This window comes from Silene latifolia, chromosome 1 (genome assembly GCF_048544455.1).
Source record: "Silene latifolia isolate original U9 population chromosome 1, ASM4854445v1, whole genome shotgun sequence".
NCBI classification, from domain to species: domain Eukaryota; kingdom Viridiplantae; phylum Streptophyta; class Magnoliopsida; order Caryophyllales; family Caryophyllaceae; genus Silene; species Silene latifolia.
The window spans coordinates 1,279,689-1,303,972 of NC_133526.1; the positions used below are offsets into that span (position 1 = coordinate 1,279,689).

Here is a 24,284-nt window from a genome sequence, read left to right on the forward strand (position 1 = left end):
TTCTATGGAAAATCACTATTTAATTAAAGAGAGTACATAGCTGACTTTTTATGTTTAGACTTCATTATCAATCCTTGATTCCTTGTCTCTTTCCTCACGTCTAATTTATTGATGAAAATGTGGGTATTCTCGACAGGCTATATGGATGTTCAAACATCTTCAAATATTGAGTTTGTTGAGAAACCAATAGTCTTCTGGAACAAACATCGCAGCCAAGTTGATATTGATGACGTCAGTCCTGTTTTCAGCATTCCAAAAGGTACATCTCACTAACTTCGTAGCTTGCTTCTGCTTTTAGGGTCTTTTAGACGTAAGATGGCCTTTTCTCTTTGTTATATGACTAATCATGAGTGGACAGCTGGTGGGAAACCAGATGATATATTCATGGAAGCGTCATTAAGAAGGTTTTCCTTTAATCCTGATTTTTCAAAAACTAGAGAATTAATTAAACATTGCTTTTTCTATTTTACCATGTGGTATGAAGTGTTTATTAACACTGATCTTCCCCAATGATATTTCAGTGAAATTTCAAATTTGAGGTTGGCTGTAGAACAGGCTAAGAGGAAAATGGCATGGGAGACAAAAAAAACATGCTTAGATGTATTGATGTCTACTTCTGAGGAAATTCATTCAGATTTACAGGACGTTGAATGTCAGATTCAAGCTGATGTGTAGGTTCTCTCAACCTGTGGACTATTTTTCGTGTAGATTATTTGGTCCTAAAAGTGGTAACTGCTGATTGTTCAGAAGGAAGCTAACGCGCAAGGTGACATTTAAACGAAAACAACTGCAGAGTAGGCTTCAAGGTAATCATAAGCCTAATTCTTATGGATAAGGAAAGTATATGGGTCAAAGTGGTAACTAAAAAATACTTGAGAAATTGTTCACTCTTTGATCATAAGCCTAATTGTTCACTCTTCGACCTATATTTACACGTAATATATTGGTAAAACTTTTGTAAGACGATAATTTGAAAAAAAGTGCATTTAGTTTAGTGTGTTATTTTGCATTATATATTTAAGCATACTAGTTGGTTGCACCGCGCGCGAAAGTGCGCGGTCCCCTAAGATATTTTAACTTTTGACGTTTCATTTGTATGCTAGCGTATTTTTATTGGGTTTTGAGTGTGGATCACGATGAAACTCATGTTGTTATATTGTTTTGCAAGCATTCATAAATAATTTGTATTTAATTTTGTTAAGATCATGAATATCCGAATATAACTACGCCTTTTTTCTTAGATGATTAATTGTTAAATAATACAATTACATGGAATACATATGATGGGGCATATTCTGCACCGCTGACCAAGTCAACATATTGAGCAAGGTCAAAGATATCCACAGCAAGTCAACGACTTAGATAGCCTAGCCGACGCAGCCCATCGGCCTGTCAGCCTGGGTCTCGGCATGACAACCTGCCAGCCGGGACACATACCCGCGTACTCACATCCAAGACCCCTCGGCGGTGGGTCAACAAGGCCCGCCGGCCTGCCATAGGTCCCTCGGCCGAGGGGTAGATCAGTCTTTCCACCTGCTAGCCACTTGGCCACTTGGCCACTACGTGACAAAAGGTGAAAGCCTATAAATACTCCTCAACCTTCATCGAGGAAAGGATAAAATAAAATACACAACTAAACCTAATACACTATTCATCTGGTAATATCTTCCTTATCTCTCTACAATATACATTCAGCCAAGTAACAACTTATCCTTTAAGTTTACAAACTTGAGCGTCGGAGTGAGTACGCTTGGCACAAAGCCAAGCCCTCAGTTCGTTCATTGTTGCAGGAGAGGCCGAGAGGAACGATTAAGACCAAAGGAGAATCCAACTCAAGACATCATTCAACAAGCCACGGGTGGTAACTATACTTGCTCTGGAATTACACCCGGAACAATTGGCGCCGTCTGTGGGGATCGATACTAGAAGCTAGTCACATTCATTCCCAAACAAAAAAAAAAAAAAAAAAACAAAAACCCACCCAAAAAGCTAAGATGTCAAAACAACAAGACGCAGTCGTGACCGACGAAACCGCATTCTACCACGATGACACTTTCAACAATTCTGGAGTCGTGCAGCCCTCCACCGGCGGAGTAATCCAACCGGAGTTCGGGATGCCAATAATGCCGGACACGCCGCGCCCAACCAGTCACCATCATGGGACACGTGGTTGACATAAAAAACCGAAAATGGTCTTGGACCTAATTAGTAATACGCCGCTCACACACCGTCACGCCGACAAGAGCGGCGGAAAACGCCAGAGACCAGAGCCCAAAACGTGACTCAGAAATTTGAACGGAGCACCGGGAGAAGTTGACCCGGCCAAGTCGCCGGGGGAGCCCAAAGTGGGCGTGGTAGACCTAAGTCCTTCCCGCACTCATGGGAGGACAGCGTCCCGCAAGCACGAACGAGGCTTACCCCAAAGGAACCGTGGAGGAGTCCGACTCGGCGAGTTGGAGAAGAAGTCCGAGTCGAAGAAGAAGTCCTTCCCGCTACGAGGAGAGGAGCCGGATTAGGAATGCGAGGAGCCGATCGCCGCGTGTCGTTCGGCACGTGGTCAGACAGCCCCTCAACGCCTACGTCCTAGAAGTCCAGGTGCCAACTAAGCTCAAGTTGTCACCCCTATCATACAAAGGAGATAGTGATCCAGCCGACCACGCTGAGGCTTTCGAGTCTTACATGTCGGTATGGGAGCAGCCCGATGAGGTCTGGTGCCGAGTCTTCCCAACAACTTTGCATGGGATGGTTCAAAGTTGGTACAAAGGGCTTCCCGACGGCTCGGTGTACTACTACGCCGACCTAAGAGACGCCTTTCTAGCCCAGTACTCTTGCAACAAGAGAAGGGCCGTGGAGACATCGGACCTCCTAACTATCAAACAGGAGGGGGGCGAGTCTCTACGAAGCTATGTGAAAAGGTTCGATGGAAAGGTCCAAGAGATTCGAGAAATTAATCCCGAATCGGCGGCCTTCGATCGATGAAGGGCCTCCCAAGGAGACTTAAAAAATGAGCTCATCAAATGCGGAGGCCTGAGCTTGGATGCCGCCAGGAGGATGGCCGACCAGGCCATCAAGGTAGAAGACTATCACAAGACATGGGTCGGTCCCAGCGAGGCCGAGCCCTCCGAAAAGAAGAGCCACCGGGAGGACAACCCGGATGAAAGACGCCGTGACAACAACGGGTCACGGTCCGACGAAAGACGCCGTGAGAATAATAGGTCACGGTCGGACAAGTCTGCCAGGAAACAGGACTCGACAGGCGCCGGGTGGAGTTCGGGCACGTACCACCAGAGGCGGTATAGTGATAAAACCCCTCTCGTCGTATCGCCCGCCGAGGTCTTCGCCCGAGAAAAACGAGGGCCGAAGTGGGAGAGACCCCCCAAGCAAAAAGTGACGGTGACACGAGCCGATCGACGTGAGTACCACGGCCACACCGGCCATCTAACCAACGATCGCCGATCCAAGAATGCCATTGAAGAGCTGATCCGGAAGGGGAGCCTCGGCAAGTACGTTGCCAAAGGCCAAAAGACTGACGCCGACAGTTCAGGTAAGAAATCCGTCTTCGAACGGATAAGAGTGATCCATGTTGTCATCGGGGGCAACGAGAACGGAGGGTCCGCTCATGGGCACAAACGGCACCTGAACGAGCTATATCAGGCCATCAACTTTGTGCCCAACACAAACGATCCCCGCTTCCAACACCCCCGATATAACCATCGGAAGGAAGGACTACGAAGGAGTCATCGCTCCTCACAAATGACCCACCGGTAGTCAATTTGGACATATCCAACCATCCTGTCAAGAGGTGCCCGATTGACACAGCGCGCATACACGAACATCATGTTCGGGAGTGCTTCCTCGGCCTCGGCCTAAAAGTCAAGGACTTGAGCCCCCGCACTAACCCACTATACAACTTCTCCGGGGCCGGCCTGGTACCACCGGGGTCGATCGGACTCCGGTGACGTTCGGCGAAAAGAATGCGGCTAAGAATGTCCCGCCGAGTTCGTGGTCATCGACGGCTCGTCCGCCTACAACGTTCTCATAGGCCGAGTCACCCGAGCGAGGCCGACGCAGTGATGTCCATCCGGGCCCTAACACTGATGTATGTCTCGGACCGGGGGGAAGCGCATAAGCTCGTCTCCAAAGACGAGAATGACGAGGTGGTCAACGTCCAGATAGCCGCCAGAGGATGCAACATGCAATCCCTCAAAGTGGCAAAGAAATCAGAGAAAGGGAAAAGTCTATCCTTACAACAGGAGGGCGACCTCATGGATGTAACTAGCGGCTGACTAGGACGTTGTGCCTTTGATAGGCCATTAGGACGCTGGTAATCTCGGGAATAATCTATGTAGCGGAGGTGTCCAAAACAAATTGGGCACCCCGACGCATGTTTTTACCTAAATGAAAAACCATCCAAGTCTTCCATCAAAATGTTCATTCTTCCCATAGTCGGTAGGAAAGAGACGCCGACTCACACTGTCATACCGACAAGAGCGGCAGTCTTTATCAATAAGCAGATGTCGGCTCACACTGTCATACCGACAAGAGCGGCAGTCTCCATGAAGAAATAGGCGCCGTCGCAGTCACCCCAAGTAGTAGACGCCACGGCAGTCACCCCAAGAGGTTGGACGCCGTCGCAGTCACTCCAAGTGGTAGACGCCACGGCAGTCTCCATGAAGAAGTAGGCGCCGTCGCAGTCACCCCAAGTAGTAGACGCCACGACAGTCACCCCAAGAGGTTGGACGCCGTCGCAGTCACTCCAAGTGGTAGACGCCACGCGATCCCATGAAGAAATAGGCGCCGTCGCAGCACCACCCCAGTAGTAGACGCCACGGCAGCCACCCCAAGAGGTTGGACGCCGTCGCAGATCACTCCAAGTGGTAGACGCCATGGCGCTCCATGAAGAAGTAGGCGCCACGCAGCTACCCCAAGTAGTAGACGCCACGGCAGTCACCCCAAGAGGTTGGACGCCGTCGCAGTCACTCCAAGTGGTAGACGCCACGGCAGTCTCATGAAGAAATAGGCGCCGTCGCAGACACCACAAGTGGTAGACGCCACGCGAGCCGAATAAGAAGCAGATGCTTTGGCTCACACCGTCACACCGACAAGAGCGGCAATCACGACCGCCGCGCTTGATACTCGCAAAGCAATCAAAATGCCTTAGAAGCGTTAACACACCGAGATACGCGCTTAGATCGCCTCGCCAAGCCGAGGCGGAAACAAAAGAGACACTCAATTAATAACGTGAGGAGACAACCCATACGAAGACATAGACGCTAAAGTACAATTGGGGCGCTCAGATACTAGCGCAAGAAAAAGAAGTGAGGTAAAAACCTCGGCCAGGCCGGAGGCAGAAGAAATGAACTCTTATTAAAAATGTTCAACGAATTACAAGAAATTACAAGGACAAACCAAAAGACAAAAGGCTACAGATATCATCTCCCTATGTCTGCTTGTTGCCATCGCAGCCAGTAGCAGAAGACACCTTCTTCGAGGGCAACCCAAAGAGCTCCCATAGCAGCCTCAGCTTCAGCAGCCCCAGCCTTAGCCTCGGCAGCCTCAACTGCCCTCGCCCAATCGGCTTCCTCCTTGGCCGCTTTAGCCCTCTCAGCGATAGTTGCCGCCTCCTCGGCCGCTTCTTGCTCTATCTTCACTCTCGCCGCCTCCTTGACCTTCTCCTCCACGGCTTTCTCCTTAGCTTCGAGCTTATCGTCAAACAGCTCGTCATATTTGTCCCACGGAAAGGAACCTTCAAGAGGAAAAAGCTCCTCAATTACCTCCCTGGCAGCTGCTTCGGCCAGATCCCGGAATTCGGAACACATGTCGGGGAGCATTTTGGTTTGGAGCATCTCAATGTCATCCTCCTTTTGCCTGATGATGGCCTCCTTGCTCCGAATCACCTTCCCCTGGATCTGAAATTTGCCCCTAAATTCATTCCTCTGCTGGAGATAAAGGTCGGCATGCCTCTGAACAAGGTCACACTTCTCCAAAGAACTTTGCAACTTCGCCGCAGCAGCCTCGGCCTTGGCTCTCTCAAAGAAGGACCTCCTTTTCGGCGTCCTCCCTAAGCTTTCTCTCAGCCAAGAGCGCTTTCTCAACATCTCCCCTAAGCCTTTGCTCATTAAGGAGATCCAGCCTCGCCTTCGCGGCCACCTTCTTAGTGGCATCAAGCTCAAGAGCGGACTGAGCCACGACCTTCTCTTGCTCTATAATGCGAGCACCGGCCAGCTCGTTCCACCTCGCCAGCTCCTCGACCAACCTCGCACCTCCCGCCACGAGCCGGGAGGGGGAAACCTTCTGGGATGAAGAGTCAGCAGTGACGTTTCGATCACTAGTCTGCGGTCGGGAAAGGGAAACCTTCGATGAGGAAACAGTGGTGACATTTTGATCACCGCCCAGAGGCCGGGAGAGGGAAGCCTTCTGGGACAAAGGGTTCACGGTGACGTCTTGATCACCACCTGCACAGAAATTCCCCACCACTTGCGCCCAACAAGAGCGGCGGACGATCTGCGGGCCGATCTACAAAATTTAAAGTAAGCATCGATCAACATACACAGACATGCCGGAGAGCTCACACGGCGCGCCTAAGGAACCGGCTAAGTCCGAGCCACAGGGATAGATCAATACCGTGCTTGGCCTTCTTGGCGAAGGGCGCATTTCCTCGTCGTCGCCAGCAGAAGCAACGGAAGCGGTAAAAGGCTCTTTCTCTTACGGACAAGGGGAGACCCCTCCTCCTCGTCAGAGTCATCCCCATTAGAGATGTAAACGATCTCCACCGTCTCCTTCTGAACAGGGGGGATGGAAGGCGGAGCCGATGTCGACGCCATCACCGCCGAAGGCTTTGTTTTTCGCGTATGGCGCGGCATGTTACTAACAACCTTCGCCTGGGCCTCCACTGCATTCAAACTTTTCAGCCGCTGGTCCATAAGATCGTTCGGCGACGTCCTACGGTCATGGGCCAGAGCCTTGGGGTGCAGGTTAGCAACGGTTTTGTCTTTGTGCAGCCCCATTCTCCGGAGGATATCCTCAGACAAGTCCCGTCCAAAGTGGTCTGCAAAATAAAAAATAAAAGCAAGAGTTAAGTAGAAGAAATAAATCAAAGTTCGAGACACAATGAGAACGGTGATGGGCCTCACACCGACCCCACTCACCCTGCGCTAGGGCCGGTATGAGGCCGACATGGCAAAGCGGCTCATCCTGAAGAATGATCTGCGTTGGGGGGATCCATCTTTTCGGCAGCCCACTCTTGTCCAACTCAAAAAGCCTCATCGCCAGCCTCTCGTCCTCCTTAAGAAGGACCCTGCTGGCATCCATTTTAAGCTTCTTCCGGCTGACCCATCTGTCATGCTCCGCCTTAGTCTCACACCGCAAATTCACTTGGTGCTGAAAGGAGAGGGGCAACGGATAGTCATCCGGCACCTTAACGTACACCCACCGGTTTCTCCAGTCTTTGCAAGAAGTAAGTTTGTCAACAGAGACATAACCTTTCTCCGTGTGCACACTGTACCAACCGACGCGGCCAGAGATTGACGGCTGGAGATAATGAAGCCGGCGGAATAAATTTACCGTCGGGCCTCCCCTTGAAGAGACAAAGCCACACAAAGCCGACTATCGTCCTCATGGCCAACGGATGCAGTTGGGCCACAGCGACATTCATAGCTTTAATGATGGCAACGACGTACTCATTCAGCGGAAACCGGAGCCCGTACTCCAAATGTCGCATGTATACGCCGGTATGGCCCGGCGGAGGGCAACAGACGGCCTGGCCCTCCTCAGGGATAACAATCTTGTATCCCCTGCCAAAGAAGAAGTGACCCTCGAAAAATTTCTCACCAGAACAACTGGCAAACTTATGTGTCCAAGCTCGGTCAACGCGTACCTTGCGGGCGCCACCGTGATCCATAACGCACCGCCTCACCTCTTTGGGACGAGCCTCTTCAAAGATCATCACCAAAATCGTCTGCGTCATCATCGACATCAGAGTCATCCTCCCATTCCTCCAAAATTCGAGGATCGACTTCAGGAGAAGGAGACCTAGGGCCCCCCTGTGCCTTATCGGGAGCGGGCGTCAACTTCCTCATCATCAAGACGCGACGGAACCCCGGCGCCGGCTTACTAGGACCGGCATCAGCAGAAGACATGTTTACCATAAAGACTTACAAAGTTAAGAAATGGGAAAGTTTGTTTGTTTACCTTAAAGAAAACACTCGCCGGAGTAACAACTCTGAGAATTAGAAGACAAAGAAAACCCTTGAAAGTTTAGAGGAAAATTTTAGAGAATGAAATTGGTGGCCAATTTCACGGATAACTCGCCCTATTTATAGGGAAAAGCCCATAAAGAAGGACCAATCGTGAACAGCCCATGAGGCGTCAACAATCAAAGATGCGGACACGTGTCGGGCATGCAATTACTGAATGTCAATCGTTGCAACGGTTAGACGTCAATCAATGCAACAAGAACTGCGTCTTCAACACGCCTATTCATATCTCCTTGCCTATTCACCTTCCTCAACAAATTCCCAAGCATCCGTTCTCCGCCGCATCATGGTCAACCAAGCTAAGTAGCGCGGCCGGGGCAATCAAAAACAACCGGCACACCCAATCCTGGTCTCGGCCAACGTCACTTTCTTTTCCACATCGGATGCCCTTTACACATCCATGTGGAGGGGGATATGGTACGGCCTAAGAAAGACCAGCCGAGGTAAAAGAAGCCGCCGCAAAGAAGCCGTGCGAAATTTTCCGCAAATTACTTACGCAGAATATACGCTCAAACGTACATCGGAGCCCATACCACGGCATAGACTACGCTGGGGGCAAATTGATGGGGCATATTCTGCACCGCTGACCAAGTCAACATATTGAGCAAGGTCAAAGATATCCACAGCAAGTCAACGACTTAGATAGCCTAGCCGACGCAGCTCATCGGCTGTCGGCTGGGTCTCGGCATGACAACCGCCAGGGACACATACCCGCGTACTCACATCCAAGACCCCTCGGCGGTGGGTCAACAAGGCCCGCCGGCCTGCCATAGGTCCCTCGGCCGAGGGGTAGATCAGTTTTTCCACCTGCTAGCCACTTGGCCACTACGTGACAAAAGGTGAAAGCCTATAAATACTCCTCAACCTTCATCGAGGAAAGGATAAAATAAAATACACAACTAAACCTAATACACTATTCATCTGGTAATATCTTCCTTATCTCTCTACAATATACATTCAGCCAAGTAACAACTTATCCTTTAAGTTTACTAACTTGAGCGTCGGAGTGAGTACGCTTGGCACAAAGCCAAGCCCTCAGTTCGTTCATTGTTGCAGGAGAGGCCGAGAGGAACGATTAAGACCAAAGGAGAATCCAACTCAAGACATCATTCAACAAGCCACGGGTTGTAACTATACTTGCTCTGGAATTACACCCGGAACAACATAAAACCATAGTATTATGTTGTAGCTTACGAAGTATCATAAACAAATATACCTTACTCTGTTCAACTGCACATAGATATTCTTTAACACGGATTTTCATAAAATCTAAGCAATTTCACTCAAAACGTAGGTTTATCTACACACACCGCCCAAATAATCATGTTTTAGACAAACCGTTCAGTACAAAAGTTGCTTCTTAATAAAAACGAAGTACAATAAATTTAGTATGTTGTATTTTTCTTAGTCGATTTTATTTATAATTTTATTTATTCATTATAATCATTTCCTTTCATGCTACTATTCCCATTTTTCCTCGTATTACTCCTTTTTATCTTTCTGATTCCCTTTCTCCTTCCCTCTTTCACATTTTCCGTTCCATTTATTATTCACATCCTTCCATTTTCCTTTCCCCTACCTTATCTTCTTTTCCATCATTCTCTTTACCGACTTCCATATTTTTCCCATCCTCATTCTCCTTCTCCCTTTTCTCTTCATACTGCTTGTCCTCATCCCCTTTGCCCCCTCTTCCCCCGCCCCTTCCTCTTGCTTTACCCTCGTTCTCCTTTTTCCCTCTAATCATTTTCCTTGTCCTTTTTCCTATTCCCGGCCTCCTCCCATTTTTATTTCCATGTCTTCATGCCTTCTCTTGTGTATCCTCCAATTCTCTTATGCATCGTTCAAGTAAGTAATATCGTGATTATGATTGTCTCACTGATACATTAACGAAAAGGTGCCTCGATAATTAGTGAAATCTATTTTATAAGTCGAGTTTTCTTATATTTTTTTATCATTATAATAAATTATCTCCGTATCACTACCATTCCTCCGGTCCTCCACTCTTTTCTCTACTCCTCCTACTCTCCCCTTCTCCTTGATCCTCAAATTTCTCTCCTCCTTTCTCTTCAATGTCGTCGCGTACTCAACCTCCTCTTTCTTTTTCTGCCTCATAGTCCTCCTCCTTCCTTTTCCCCTTTCTCATCCCATACCCCTTCCCTATCCGCCCTCGTCCTCGTACATATCCTACATTTCTCCTCTACTTGCTCTCATATTACTCCTTCCATTTATCATCTAATATTCGGCCTTATCTTCCCCTTCCTCTTTCTCCGCTTCATCCCTGACTCTTTCCCTTGCCAAAAAAGCTTTCAGTCAAATTTTAGTTTAGTTCCTCGTCTTATCATTCACATTCTTCCATTTCTCTCTCCCCGCCTCTTCTTCTGTCCTCTCATTATTTTTCCCGATCTCTATCCTTCTCCTCCTTTGCCTATTTACATTCTCCTTTTCCTCTCCTCCTACTATTTCTCCTCCTACCTTTACCCCTTCCTCCTCCTAGAAACCCCCCGCCTCACATTATAGCCATGAGTCTGTCGTCAACGACCTTACAAGTTTTTCTCAGCTTAATGTGGTAGAGACTTGGTGTTCTTGTGAAGGATGGTGAATTCAGATGGCAGTACACCGGCTCGATCATGTTCCGCTTTTCTACATTAATATTTTGGCCCCTATGTATCTCCTTAAAAACACTGGCTCTTTTGGTCATGTATCCCCCAAGACATTTTAATCGCTTATGATTTATGTGCATGCTACCATATTTCTTTTACATTATCGAATGTCTACTCCTAAAATATCGTATGTCCATAGCTACATTATCCCCCAACACATTTTTGATTCATTGCCTACTGCTACGAATCGTACGATATCGAATGTTCATAGACTTTTCATGATACATGGAGAGATACTAAACGTTGTGATGCTCCAAGTTCGTTAAACAATGTCCAAACACTTAATTTGGTTTATGAAAAGTAAATTATCTTAATTATACTTACTTATTAGAAGATACTCTATTATATGGTAGTGTAAGTAAATCTGAATTATATTAACAGAAATGGATGGTCCTGTATATATTTAGAATGTATGTAACGAGCATAGTATATATCACACAATTGGCGAAATTTCTTGAAATTACGTCTAATGTTAACTAATTAGAGAACAATTGCCCTGAAATAGAAGGCGAAATGATATGCCATTAACTCACCAAGGCATAGTGAGGTTTTTAAATGGCTATCAGACCAAAGGGACCAGATAACAATACCAGAAAACAAAATGAATGTTGACTAACGAAAACACAACAGGCTTAGTCTCACGTTACGCTGGCACGCCCCTGAAACAGTTCATGGGTAAATTCTTTTTTATTTTGTCGAGATTTTTTCATAATATTATTTTTCATTATAATCACTCATCTTTCTCTTCTTATTCCTCCCCTTCCTCCTCATATTAATCGCTCTTTTCCCCTTAACCTTTTTTACTTCTCGTCCTCTCCCCCTCCTCCTTTTCCCCCACCTTCCTCACCCTTTACCGCGCCTCCTCTTTATCTCCCTCTTTCCTCTCCAACCCGCCACATCCTAAACCACATCCCCCTCTTCAACCTCATGGTCCTCACCTATACCTTTTATATTCCCTACCATCCTCTTATATATCTTCAATTTCCCCTCCTCCACTTGCTCTCATATTATTACTCCTCTCATTTTTCCTCGTACTCCTCCTTCGTATATGCCTCTTTCTCCTCCCCCTCTCTTCCTCATTTTCTTTCCTCTTATCATTCACCTCCTTCTATTCCCTCTCCCTACCTCTTATTATTTCCCCTGTTCTCTTTCTCGACCTCCATCCCTTTTCACATTCGTATTATCCACCTTCCTTTTCTCTTATTTGTCCTACTCCTCTTAGCCCTTTCTTATTCACTACCCCTCATTCTTCCCCTCGTTCTCTTCTTTCCCCATTTTTTCTCTTTAATGTTGTCGCCTCTTAAGTCTTAACCCTCACCTTCCTCACTATTTTCACCCTCTTGTCCCTTTCATATTCCTCATCCCCATTCTATTTTCAATTTTTCATGTCTCCGTGCTTCCGTTATGCTTATTCGAAAAAAATGACAACCTGATTACGATTGCTCGATTAACTGATAAACCAATGAAAACGAATTTCGATACGTAAGGAGTTTTCTTATAATTTTTTAAATCTCTCAGTATTTCTCTTTCCCCTATTATTACTCCTCCTCCTTCCTTTTCTCCTCATACTACTCGCCCTTTTCCTCTTACCCTTTCTTACTACTCATCTTTCCCCTACCTCTCCCTCTCTCTTATACTCCTCTTTCTCTCTCCATTTTTTCACCGACGTCCTCGCTTCCTCAACCACCTTCTTCTCCCCTCTCTTTATGCTTCACTTTCTCTCGTAATAATACTCCTCCTACACTTTATCCTCGAATTATTCATCCTTATCTTCCCTTCCTCTTTCTCCTCATCCCTTCCTCTCTCTTTTCCTCTTATAGCTCGCATCTTGTGATTTGTTGTTACATAATCGAACCAATCATAATGGATATTATGATTTGATTACTACAGAATTGGGTGTTTTAGAACATAATGCATCTAGATCCCAAGTGGATACAGTATTGTTAATTGCCATTATCTCCTAATCATTCCTTCTTTGAATTTGGACTCTTTTAATTTCTTCACATTTCTTGTTTTATTCATTTATTTTAATATTATTTCATTATTAATTGTTTTATCCATCATGATTCTATAAAATTCAAAACTATTAACGTTATCTAAGTTAAATAGAAAAATCATCTTACAATCTTAAAATGAAAAACCCTCCTCATCAACTTGGTATAACCTCTATTTTAACTCGAGCAAGAAACATTCTCGTCTTCTTATTTTAAAATAAATAGGCAATAAAAGGAAAAAAAAATGATAGCATAAAATTGTTGTTCAAAAATAGAGGCTTGAGAGAACAATTTCTTTACAATTCTCTCTCTAGTCCCTCGAGTAACTAATCATTCCTTCTTTAAATTTGGAATCTCTGGATGTGTCTTGCTCGACATTGAGGTTAACACAGGATTTCTTGAGGATTCCGTAGCCGGCTGTAGCAGGCATTCAGCAAGTCGACGGAGTCTTGAGTCTTGTTGTTTAAAATGGTTTTTGATCAACTAAGTTTTACACAATTTTGACTATTTAATCCATTTGTATTAGCATCTTGGACTGATTCAGCATCTTATACTCATTCTAAGCTTCATAAATTTTGTTTATTCATATAAAAAAATAGGCTGGCCACAAAGCCTTAGTTTTAATGAGTTCATAGATTATACATCAGTACATCTGATTGTATGCTTTTTGAGTTTTATAACAAAGTTTTTGAGTTTTGTTTTAAATATTACTCCTATTAGTTTTAGTATAATGTTTTGGAGGTCGTTCACTTAAACATTAAACTAAAAAAAATATAATATTTTTCAAAAAGTATATACATATAAATTCAAGTATTTTGAGTTTTGACATCAAAAATTTAAAGATAACTAAACTTTAAAAGCTCGGAAAAAATGCGTGTATGCTCAATAACTAAAAGAGGGGTAACAGGTAATACATCAGATGCCTAATCATTTTTCACAATTTTAAGAGTCGTACCTACATGTAAATTACTTCCAGTTATGAAAAAAAAAAAACATTACATACAAACTTTATAATCTATACACTGGTGGGAAGTATAATTAAGATATCACAAATGAGAGTGTCTGGAGCGGATATCCCTACAATAGGAAGGAAAAGGGGCTTGGGAAATAAATGACATCAAAGTAAGTAGTTCATGCTAAGACGCCCATAACCTAATGGGTTACCCTGACTATAAATAAATTAAAAACAACTTAAGCTTTTCATCTCTTTCCACGCTTTGTTCTTCTTTGGATCCTTCACTACCCGCAGTCTCTAGGTCCTCCATTTCTCTATCACCTTCATCCGTAATATCAACTTCTTAACTTCTTCTCTTTTTGAAACATGAGAGCTTAGACATCAACCAAAAGAGTGGAAAAATTAGTAAGCAATTAGTGTTATTAGTCCCGAAACAAAAGGAATACTCCACCCAATCAGATTAGTTACCTATAACACCAATAAACCATCAAGCCATAACAAACTGTACTGATAAGTGATAAGAACCATAGAATAGCCAGTAGGACAAATGCCAATTTTTATATTGATACGACTGACATCATTCTTTCGCCGTATATTCTATTCAGAGTACTCGCATATACCAATATGACCACATGAATCAACAATCAAAAAAGTAAAATCCAACTAACGCAAATCAAGCGGAGGTTGGAGAGTTAAGGTCAGAAACAAAGCCTCGATAACAAAAACAACAGTCCATCTCATTAGACGGACACTATCCGTCTATAGCTGCGTCACTCTCACAAATTAAAGTGGGTAGTGTAAGTAGGGGTATCCATTTCCCATCCACTTGCCTTACCCACTTCTATTTGTGAGAGAGTGTGCAAAAACAAAAGCCTTATATATATTTTGTATTTTTTTTATCTATATGTACGGTCATGTACACAGTTTGCATTTGATCAAATTTTATTCAATATTTTTTGGTCCCGTAATTCATTTTCCAAGATAATGCTTGAAGTTCAATCATCCACATGTGTTAGCAGTAGATGGTGTATATGAGTTTACTATTTGGTGTCATGCAAACTCGAATTTGTAATCACACTATGCCTCAATAAACAAAATACACGCGTAAGAAAAAAAATAGTAATCAACACGTATATTGTTATAATATATCGTCAAACTATATTTATTGTTATGTATACAACCACAATTTACTAAAATTTTGCCACGTTTTATTAGTATTTTGTCACGATTATTAGTAAGTTTGTATTGTAATACTTTGCGATGTTTCCACACATCTATTGTTTTGCATTGTTATTACGAGTCATACTCTTCCGAGTGATACTTGTTTGTTGGTTTTGCCTGACTTGCGTCAAGTTTATCGCCTTGACAAGAGTGGCACACACAACCATAATTTGCACACAATCATGAAACATATCAACAATGTTACAGGAAGGTAACATAAAATTTTTATGCGTGCATTGGACAAACAAAATGGAGAAAGCGGATATCCTTGCCTTAATGCGTTGAGGATTATGGTATATTATTAGAATACACCGTATAGCTTGAATATGAGATATATTATTATCTTATATAATAAGTTAAAATATTCTAGATACATAATTAGGGTTACGTTATGAGACGAGAGGTAACATTTAGGTAATCAATCAATCTAATAAACTTCTAAGAACAAAAAGTTCATATCTTTATACAACAATCAAAGTTCAGAAAACAACAGTAGCAACAAAGCAAAAAAAAAAAAATACTACAAAAACAATGAAAGATGATTACTTGTAGCCATAATTAAAAAATTAAGCAAAACCCACGAAATTTGTTTTTTTCAAATTAATAGCCAAATAGAGAGGAGAACGCCGAAATAAGTAATTGAAATCCGGATTAGAACACATCTTAGATCTCACATACTTTTCCTTGTGTATATTTCATCCCATGGTTGCTAACGCGAATAATAAACAACAACACTAATCAAAACCGATAATAATAATAATAGTAGTAATAGTAGTGATAATGATAATCAACGCAATAATACCAATAACAAAATCCAAAATCACTATAATACCCTAACACTAACAGAATCGAACCGAAAAATCAGATTGAGCCGCAGAACTGCTTATTTTTGAGAATATTCAGGTTTTCTGGGGGTGTTGGAGGATTGATGAGTTTATGAGGTATGAGAAGTGAGAGTGAGAAGGAATGAGTGGGTGAGAAATAAGAAGGTTAATTCTATTGACAGATGTTTACATGTACGATTTTCATCCCATATCTTACATCCAATATGTAAACATCTCTCAATAGAATTAACAAATTTGTGTTGCATGTTTTTGGTGACAGCTTAGTTCTCTTGCAAGTGTTCTAGTGTTTAAATTATATGTGTAATGCAGAAAAACAAGAACTTCTTAAGGTCACACATGATAATTGGAAGCGAGCAATTCATAAGAGCCTTCAGGATTACATAGTTGTAGTAGAAGGGATGGAAGCGCAACTAGTCGAACTAAAAGGAGTCATAGCAGTGGCAGAGCCAGGAATGTAAGACAGCGGGGGCGAAAATTTGCAGCGGGGGCGAAACAGTAACATTATAAGGGGGCCTCAAAAAAATTCAAAAATTTTAGCTAAAAATTTCGAAATTTTTAAACGCCAGCGGGGGCGACCGCCCCTGCTAACCCCTCCCTGGCTCCACCACTGTCATAGAGGCACAAAGTGAGTTTTTCTTATTATTTTAATGTTCTTGCAGTACTATTCCGTTTTTGTTTGGAATTTCGTACATTCTTTGGTTAAGGATTTTAAGTTTACGCACTAATAATGTAGCAATTTTATTGGCATTGCTGTGCGTTATTTAGATTTTTAATTAAGTAGTACACTACACTGCCTGAAAATAGGGTTAATAGCCACACCAGTTTAACTTTTCACTCCACCATAGTGAACTCTGGAGAGCTTAAGATGTATGTTTCCATAGTTCCATGCTCTAATTAGCTGAACAAGAAGTCCTTGTGCTTGTTATTCTTTTGTCTTGCAGAAGTATCAGAAAGGAAGCTCATTTCACAAGTAGAAGCAGCGGTTGAGAAACATATCACCAATGCCCACAGAAATATCAAGTCTGCCTGTACGGTATGTGCTGAAAGCCTGTGATCGTGTTCGGGGGAAAATCCTGTATCTATGTGCATTCTGAAAGTCATGTACTTTTAATGATCTTTTTAGTTTTTTATATATTCCATTAGGCAGGTAAGAATCGTAAGATAGCCCTTTAGGCTTTTACAATGACATACAACATGCCGTCCGTGTGATTGGAGAAAAAATTACTCTTGATAAAGATTTGAATTTTTCCCTTCTTCCATATGAAAGTGGGAAAATCATATCATGTAAATACTTTTTCCCCAAACAAAGCAAAGCCCTAAAAGCCCTTAATCCTTCCCAGTTGCAGATGTTATTATTGATAATTAAATAATTAATGATGTATTGCCATATCTGCGTTTCTGTATATTTTGGACTAGTCACTAAAATTAGGTGAATGTTGACATGATTTTGCATTGTCCTACATTGCAGAGGAGACTAGATAATATGCAACAATTGCAAGTTGCCATCATAAAGGAAGCTCGTTTCTCAAGCAGAAGTAGCAGTTGAGAACCTTATCAGCAATGCCCACAGAAAAATCAAGTCTGTCTGTAATGTATGTGGTGAAAGCCTATAATGGTGTTTGGAGGAAAATCCTGTATCTCTGCGCATTCTGAAAGTCATGTACTTTTTAAGGATCTTTTTAGTTTTTTCACAAATTCTTGTTTACATCCGTTATAAACAAGAATAATTTACAACGGAGGTATAAATTCATTCTAACTAACACCTTTTTAGGGGGTGATAGGGTAATATACCCTTCGTTGTAATTTACTTTACAACGGTTATAATCAAGACTAACTGTAGTTTTTTAGATATTCCATTAGGCCGGTAAGAATCGTAATGGAATATCTAAAAAACTACAGTTAGTCTTGATTCTTACCGGCCTAATGAAATATCTAAAAAACTACAGTTAGTCTTGATTATAACCGTTGTAAAGCAAATGATGACAATGTTTAATTAGTAAGGGTAAGATTGTCAATTCAAGGCTTTTTTTCAGATTTGGTATCAAGTTTGAAAGAAAATGTTATTTTAGGTATAAGATTTTAAAGAAAGTTATTTAAGATATAAGATTTGAAAAAAAGACTTATTAAAGGTATAAGTTATCAAATTACCCTATTATTAAATGAGTTTGTGAGAGAAAATGGGGAGAAAAGAGATGGAAAAGATCTTTGTTGAATATTAAATGGTACGCGAATTGTTGTACTTCCTCTCATCCACACAAAATGTAACATTCACGTTTAGGGAGTCAAATTTCTGAAAGTTTGACAGTGATTATCGTTAAAAAGTACAAAACATTGAAAGATGAAACTTAAAATATATAATTTGTTGTGAAAGATTTTATAAAAAAACTGTCACAAAAGTATATCTTTTGCGAAAAAAAGTCGTGTATAGATGAAGAAAAAATACGGTTAAAGTATCGCCTCGAAGATCACCCAAAAGGTCAAAAATAAGTGTTTTCTATGGTGTGCATAAGAGGGAGTATGAGACAGTTTCCGTAAGACTAACCTCATAATAAAAATCTCAACTAAACTTTCTAATAAATGTAACATATATTCTTTCAAAACTTGGGAGTCGTTTTATTGCATGCAGGAATTTTCATTGCATAGGAACTGGTAGATCACATGATTTTAGAATTCATGTGAATTAGAAAATGTTGTTTGGTTGCATATATGAATTGCAATTTATGTATGCATTTCACTTATTTAAGGGGATCTAGGTAAGCAAATTTCTCCATTTTGATAATCTATTATTTCACCGTCATAACTTACATATTGAAATATGCCGTGTAGTATTTATAATGAGATATCGGTTGTCTTTGTTAAGTCCATTTTCTAGCATACGACGATTTTTATAATACAGTTGTTGTCTGATGATGATGATGATGATGATGATGATGATGATGCTGCTGCTGCTGCTGATGATGATGATAGTAACGTTCACTGTAATACTACGGTTTTATGAGTCTGTGGATACTCTATCGAGTAAGTATGTTTGGTATACGAAACAGTAGTCTGCCTGTAGGGTACTCGATCGAGTAGCCTTGGCAATCGATCGAGTAAGTGACACTCGATCGAGTACGTGACTTACTCGATCGAGTAAGTCGGTTATCGGGGGTTTTTGCGACGGGTTTGTTAATAATGCGGATTAATACATAATACTCCGTCATCTTTTTCCTAAACACTTTTACAAACCTAAAACACAAAAAGGAGAGATTGCAAGTTACGTTGTTCGATTCATTCGCATTATTGGCAAATTCTGGAGCTAGAGGTGTCGGTTTCCTTTGTTCTTTATACCGTTGTGATCCTTGCGTCAAGGGTAAGTTCTACATATCATTTTATAGCAATTGGTTAATGTTGGTTAGACCCTAATTTGGGAATTGAGGGTTTTTATGATTTGTATTGTTGTGGTAGTAATTGTATGAATGTGTGTATAGGAGGAGGGTTCGTAGAAGAGAGGTTTTGAGACAGTTGCTTGATAGGCTATCACACACCTATGCAAAGATAATATTTATACCCTAGGCAACAAATTAATGTAGTACTTAGGGGTCGAACCCAAAAGAGACGGGAGTTTATAATTTAGTTGTTATGGAGTGAATTTTACCTCGAGGTCGGTTAACATTTGTTTGATTGGGTTGAAGTGATAAAAACAATAATAAATAAAATGTCTAGGGAGGTCGGGTCATAATGCAAATTATGTAAATGCTCAAATTAAACATAGGACTTGATAAATCGTTAATTGTTTAGGCTTAGAGATACCCACCTTACGGCATTAGTATCAACCATAGACCGGGTCCTAGAGAAACTCTCGTCCATGACTAGGTCGTCCTACTTCACATGCTTAGTCTAATTCAATTCCGTGCCTCTCGACTTTAGAACGAATGAACAAACTTAATCTACGATTACGGCCAATAACCAAAGATTAAACGTGACAAAACAAACATGTGATAGAAACAATTTAGACAAAATTATTATCAACCTATTTTAACATGTTACATATTTGATTTTGCATGGTTCCCTTCATTCCCTAGACAAGGAAAACTACTCTAACATGTTGAAAGTGTAAACTAAACTAATGCTAAATGAAATGATAAATAACATAATGAAAATAGAATAAGAATTACATTGAATGGAAATGGAAATGGAAATAGAAGAACAATGAAACTAGAACAAACTTGAAATGTAACTTGGAATTAAACTTGAAATGGAATTGTAATGTAATTGCTAAAAGGAAATGTAAACAAACTAAACTAAACTAAGCTAACATAAACTAACTACTAAAATTTAGAGAGAATTTAGATGGAAAAATATGTGTAAGAGTTGTACCTAAGTCGTCCCTAGAGGCTTCTATTTATAGGAGATCATAAGGGAAACGTATTCATTTGACGGAGCATTGAACACACCCGTGGACTGTTCAACCTCGATCGGGGATGTCAACCCCGATCGGGGTCGTGTGTTTCTCGCTTGTTTGTCTTCAATTATGATTAATTATCAAATGGTATCCAATGCTTATGATTTAATACTTGTTTAATCACCCGATTAATCACACTTTGGCATCCCAAGTGTTGGAGCTTGTGTCCTCCACAAATTAGTGTGATAACATTTGTAAATCTCTTACAGGTTAAACGTGTAGGGCACGCTATTTCCATGGGAATTAAACGTGTTCCTGAGTTGTATTAGTTGATTATGAATTTGATACATTATCTTTTTCATATACTATTTATAACTTCATCGTTTTATTATAATATTTTGTTTTTCATGTGGATTGTACTGACAACTTTGAACGCCACAAAGTGAACTGAATTACATTATATTTTGTTTGGTCCGTAATCGCCTCTAAGAGCTGATAACTCTGGCTATTATATTGTGCAGTCGATTGATGGTGGGTTCAACGAGCCATAAGTCAAACGGTTGACTGATCGTTCACAAATACGAGATTATAACGATACCTCGTTGGACAATTTTTTTTTGTGACAACGTAATGGAGTCCTAAATGTTTAAACACATTCGGTGCCAGGTCGTGGATAGGACATCCATTGTGTTCCTAGAGTCGATTCTTTTGACTATCGACTGTCTCTTGAGATTAAGGCAGTTTTTGGGTGACTTTGGTTTCTTTCTCACGGCCCGTGAATCGGAGGCTAAGTAGATTTTTTCTTGGTCATTTCATACTGTGCTTACATCTGCAGGATTCGAGTTGAGGAAAATATCCAACCTTTATCAGGTATAGTTATTTCTCAGGGCCACTCGAGGAGTTGTAACTGAAATGCATGGCCATGCTCGAATGATGATTCGTTTATCAGTTAAGTTACTCTCTAGTCGGAGAAACCACTCTTGATAATGATCGCTTGTAAAATACGACCTTTGTGAATACGGATTTGCAAATTGTTTTACATTGAGTGGGAGAAATTTTAGGATATGAGAATCGGTTATCGCACATACACTTGTGAGGACAAGTGGGAGTTTGTTGGAGCTTGTGTCCTCCACAAATTAGTGTGATAACATTTGTAAATCTCTTACAGGTTCACAAGGGTATACTTCGTATTTTAATCAGTTGATTAACGATTACCTAATAACGGTTGACTTGCTAGAAAGTTTGACGTTATTATCATACAGATGGCGGTGATCAACTGGTCCCTAAAGGTCACACCTATAGGATGTGTTTGAGAGATGTGGTTATGGAAATGTAATCACATTTATGCCTTATATGACTAAACAGTTAGTCAATGTGTTGATGAGACAATTATTTAATGAAGATTAAATAATATTAGTTGAGACGAATTAACTGTCAATTCGTAAATTGAATATAATAAGTTATATTTAATTAAATGTATGTAATGTTAACTTGGACGAATTAATATGTTAATTCGTAATTAAATATAATCGGTTATATTTAATATCAACAAGATGAATGTGTCATAGTGGTAATAGTAAGGGTACTCAAACCAAGAGGTTATGGGTTCGATCCTCACTAGATGACAATTTATATTTAACACATTTATACATTTTTGCCAAAACCAAAAAATAAGTAGATATTACTCCTTATTAATTTCGGTCAGATGGGCCGAATTGAGGAGAAAAAAAAATATCTCCCTCTTTCACCCTAATTTCGGTGACAATAAGAGGAGAGTAGGGTTTTTTCTAAACCTAATTCTTTTCCCATTCTTGCCTCCATCTCATCAGAAAAAAAAAACACAAAAACCTAAAAGTTAATTAGTTAATTTTTGGATCGATTCTAGCATAATCAAAGGGCATTTCTCATATCGTCTTGGGTGCAACTGATAGGCGAATATCAACTTTGAAATTGTTCTTAGGCCGTTTTTGCTAGGACCGATGGTTATTTCTTAATCCTTTCAATTTTGTTTATGCAATTTAATTTTATGACATGCTTTCATCATGATTAATTCGTTATAGTCCTTAAATTTAAAGGGATGCATAAAGATAAATCCCACACCAAGCTCCTCAAAGAATCCAATGTAGCATCCAATATTTAGCATCTTATGTTTGCATTTTGTGGACTTTACACTTGGGCATGACTTCCATTTGACTTTGTTGTGCATTTCTTCATTTAATCCATCACTTTTGCTTATACAAGTCCATGCATTATCTTCATGCTAGTCCATCTTACTTCTTTGTTAGCCAAGCTTCTAGTTTACTTGCAAATGTGTAGGATTAAGATCCTAAAAGCTCTTATACCTATAAAACATGACAGAACATACGAATAGAACTAGAAAGCAAATATTAACTCAATATCACTAAGGTAGTGCATGATGACATGTATATTGGAGCAAAAATATGGGGATAAAATATATATAAATTGGACTTATCACTGCTAGATCGTCTGATTCTGTGATTGCATTCCAGGTAGAGTTTCCCTACTCGGTATTAATTACATGGTATGTGTGGTGGTTGTATTGTTATCGTTGATTTATCATACTGCTGGTGTTTGTGACGGTTGTTGATTAATATCGTTGACTGTTGTTGTATCTGTCTGTGATCTTTGGGGTGCATCCCTAACTGAGTGGAGTCACTTGTGGGAGTGACTTCACGCCCTTGATTCGCCTTCTGTGGAACCCGCCACAGAAGAGATGTGCACATTAATGAACATGGGTTTGTCACTCGATGGAGATGAGCGGGGCTTAGGTGGGAACGGCTGCGGTCCCCCACTGGCGGTGTGGGGTATCTGTTGCGATGGGTACTCTGGCAGGACTACACACTTTAGTGTGTAGTCAGTTGTGTGGAGATTGATTATGGAGTTTGGGGTTTGATGTGAAGATTGAGCTGTTTGGCATTTGTTTTATCGTGATTTGTATTGTGTAATTAGTACTGACCCCGTTGGTTATTTTGTAAAACTGTGGTGATCCATTCGGGGATGGTGAGCAATTGTTGAGCATGTTTGATACGTTGCATTTGGGCTAACTGGGATGAATCATCACTTGACATTAGAAGAGTCTTCCGCTGTGTCAGGCGATATTTGTAGTTGTTCAGTTTTGCTAGTAGACAGTTTGGTTTTGGAATTGTATTTCATTTAACAGTTTTAGTTTGAGACATGTAATCACTTAAACTATATTTACTTTTAAAGTACGTTTCTTTATTGTCTTATGATATTCATTACCTCGGGTAATCAAGATGGTGACGTTCCTATACCTGGGTGGTCCTGGTAAGGCACTTGGAGTATGGGGGTGTCACATTCACACCAACATAAACTAGGACTTGGGACTTGATATCTAGCATGGTAATGTGTAAAAGGGCCCAAAATAAGGAAGTTGGTCCATGAAAGTAAACCCAAGAGAAGCAGTAAATGGATTATACATCTGATGACATCAGATGTAGTAGTTTTTGAGCATTAAGATAATGTTTTTGAGTTTTAATTTAAAAATTTTGAGTTTTATTATAAAGTTTTTGAGTTCAATTACTTAAACATTAATCTCAAAAAATTACATTATAACTCGAAAAAATTACGTATAAGCTTTGATTTTTGACGTCATAAAACCAAAATGTAATTTATAAGCTTTATGAAACTCAAAAAAATACACAAAAATTCAAAAACTCATTCAATATAAGGTAGTACATTTGATGTACAATCCTTTTTCTCCAAGAGAAGCCATTTAACGGAAAAGGTTTAGATCGACTATGTTCTTTTCGGCTTAATTTCAGCTCTCATTCAACTCATTTTAACTCAGTTCAGCTTATTTCAGTTCTATTTATCTCATCAAATTTCGATTCAGTTGAGTTCACTTCAACTCTTTTAGTTCAATTCTCACTTAACTCATTCAACTCAGCTACATTCAGTTCAACTGATCAGTTCCATTCAACCAAAAAAA

At 41.0% G+C, this 24,284-nt stretch overlaps 1 protein-coding gene across 1 annotated transcript; it reads left to right on the top strand.

Annotated features, from left to right (window-relative positions):
- The first annotated feature begins 401 nt into the window (after window positions 1-401).
- On the top strand, window positions 402-16,388 carry LOC141607536 (meiosis-specific protein PAIR3-like). The gene is made up of 3 exons (XM_074427064.1): window positions 402-671; window positions 748-806; window positions 16,240-16,388. The coding sequence occupies exons 1-3, from the start codon at window positions 568-570 to the stop codon at window positions 16,386-16,388; spliced, it is 312 nt and encodes a 103-aa protein (XP_074283165.1). The 5' UTR covers window positions 402-567.
- Window positions 16,389-24,284: the final 7,896 nt, after the last annotated feature.

Coding starts and splice junctions, on each gene's coding strand:
- LOC141607536 (XM_074427064.1), top strand. CDS start 568: ATGGCATGGGAGACAAAAAAAACATGCTTAGATGTATTGATGTCTACT. Junction 672..747: donor TGTCAGATTCAAGCTGATGT/GTAGGTTCTCTC, acceptor CTGATTGTTCAG/AAGGAAGCTAACGCGCAAGG. Junction 807..16,239: donor ACTGCAGAGTAGGCTTCAAG/GTAATCATAAGC, acceptor TGTGTAATGCAG/AAAAACAAGAACTTCTTAAG.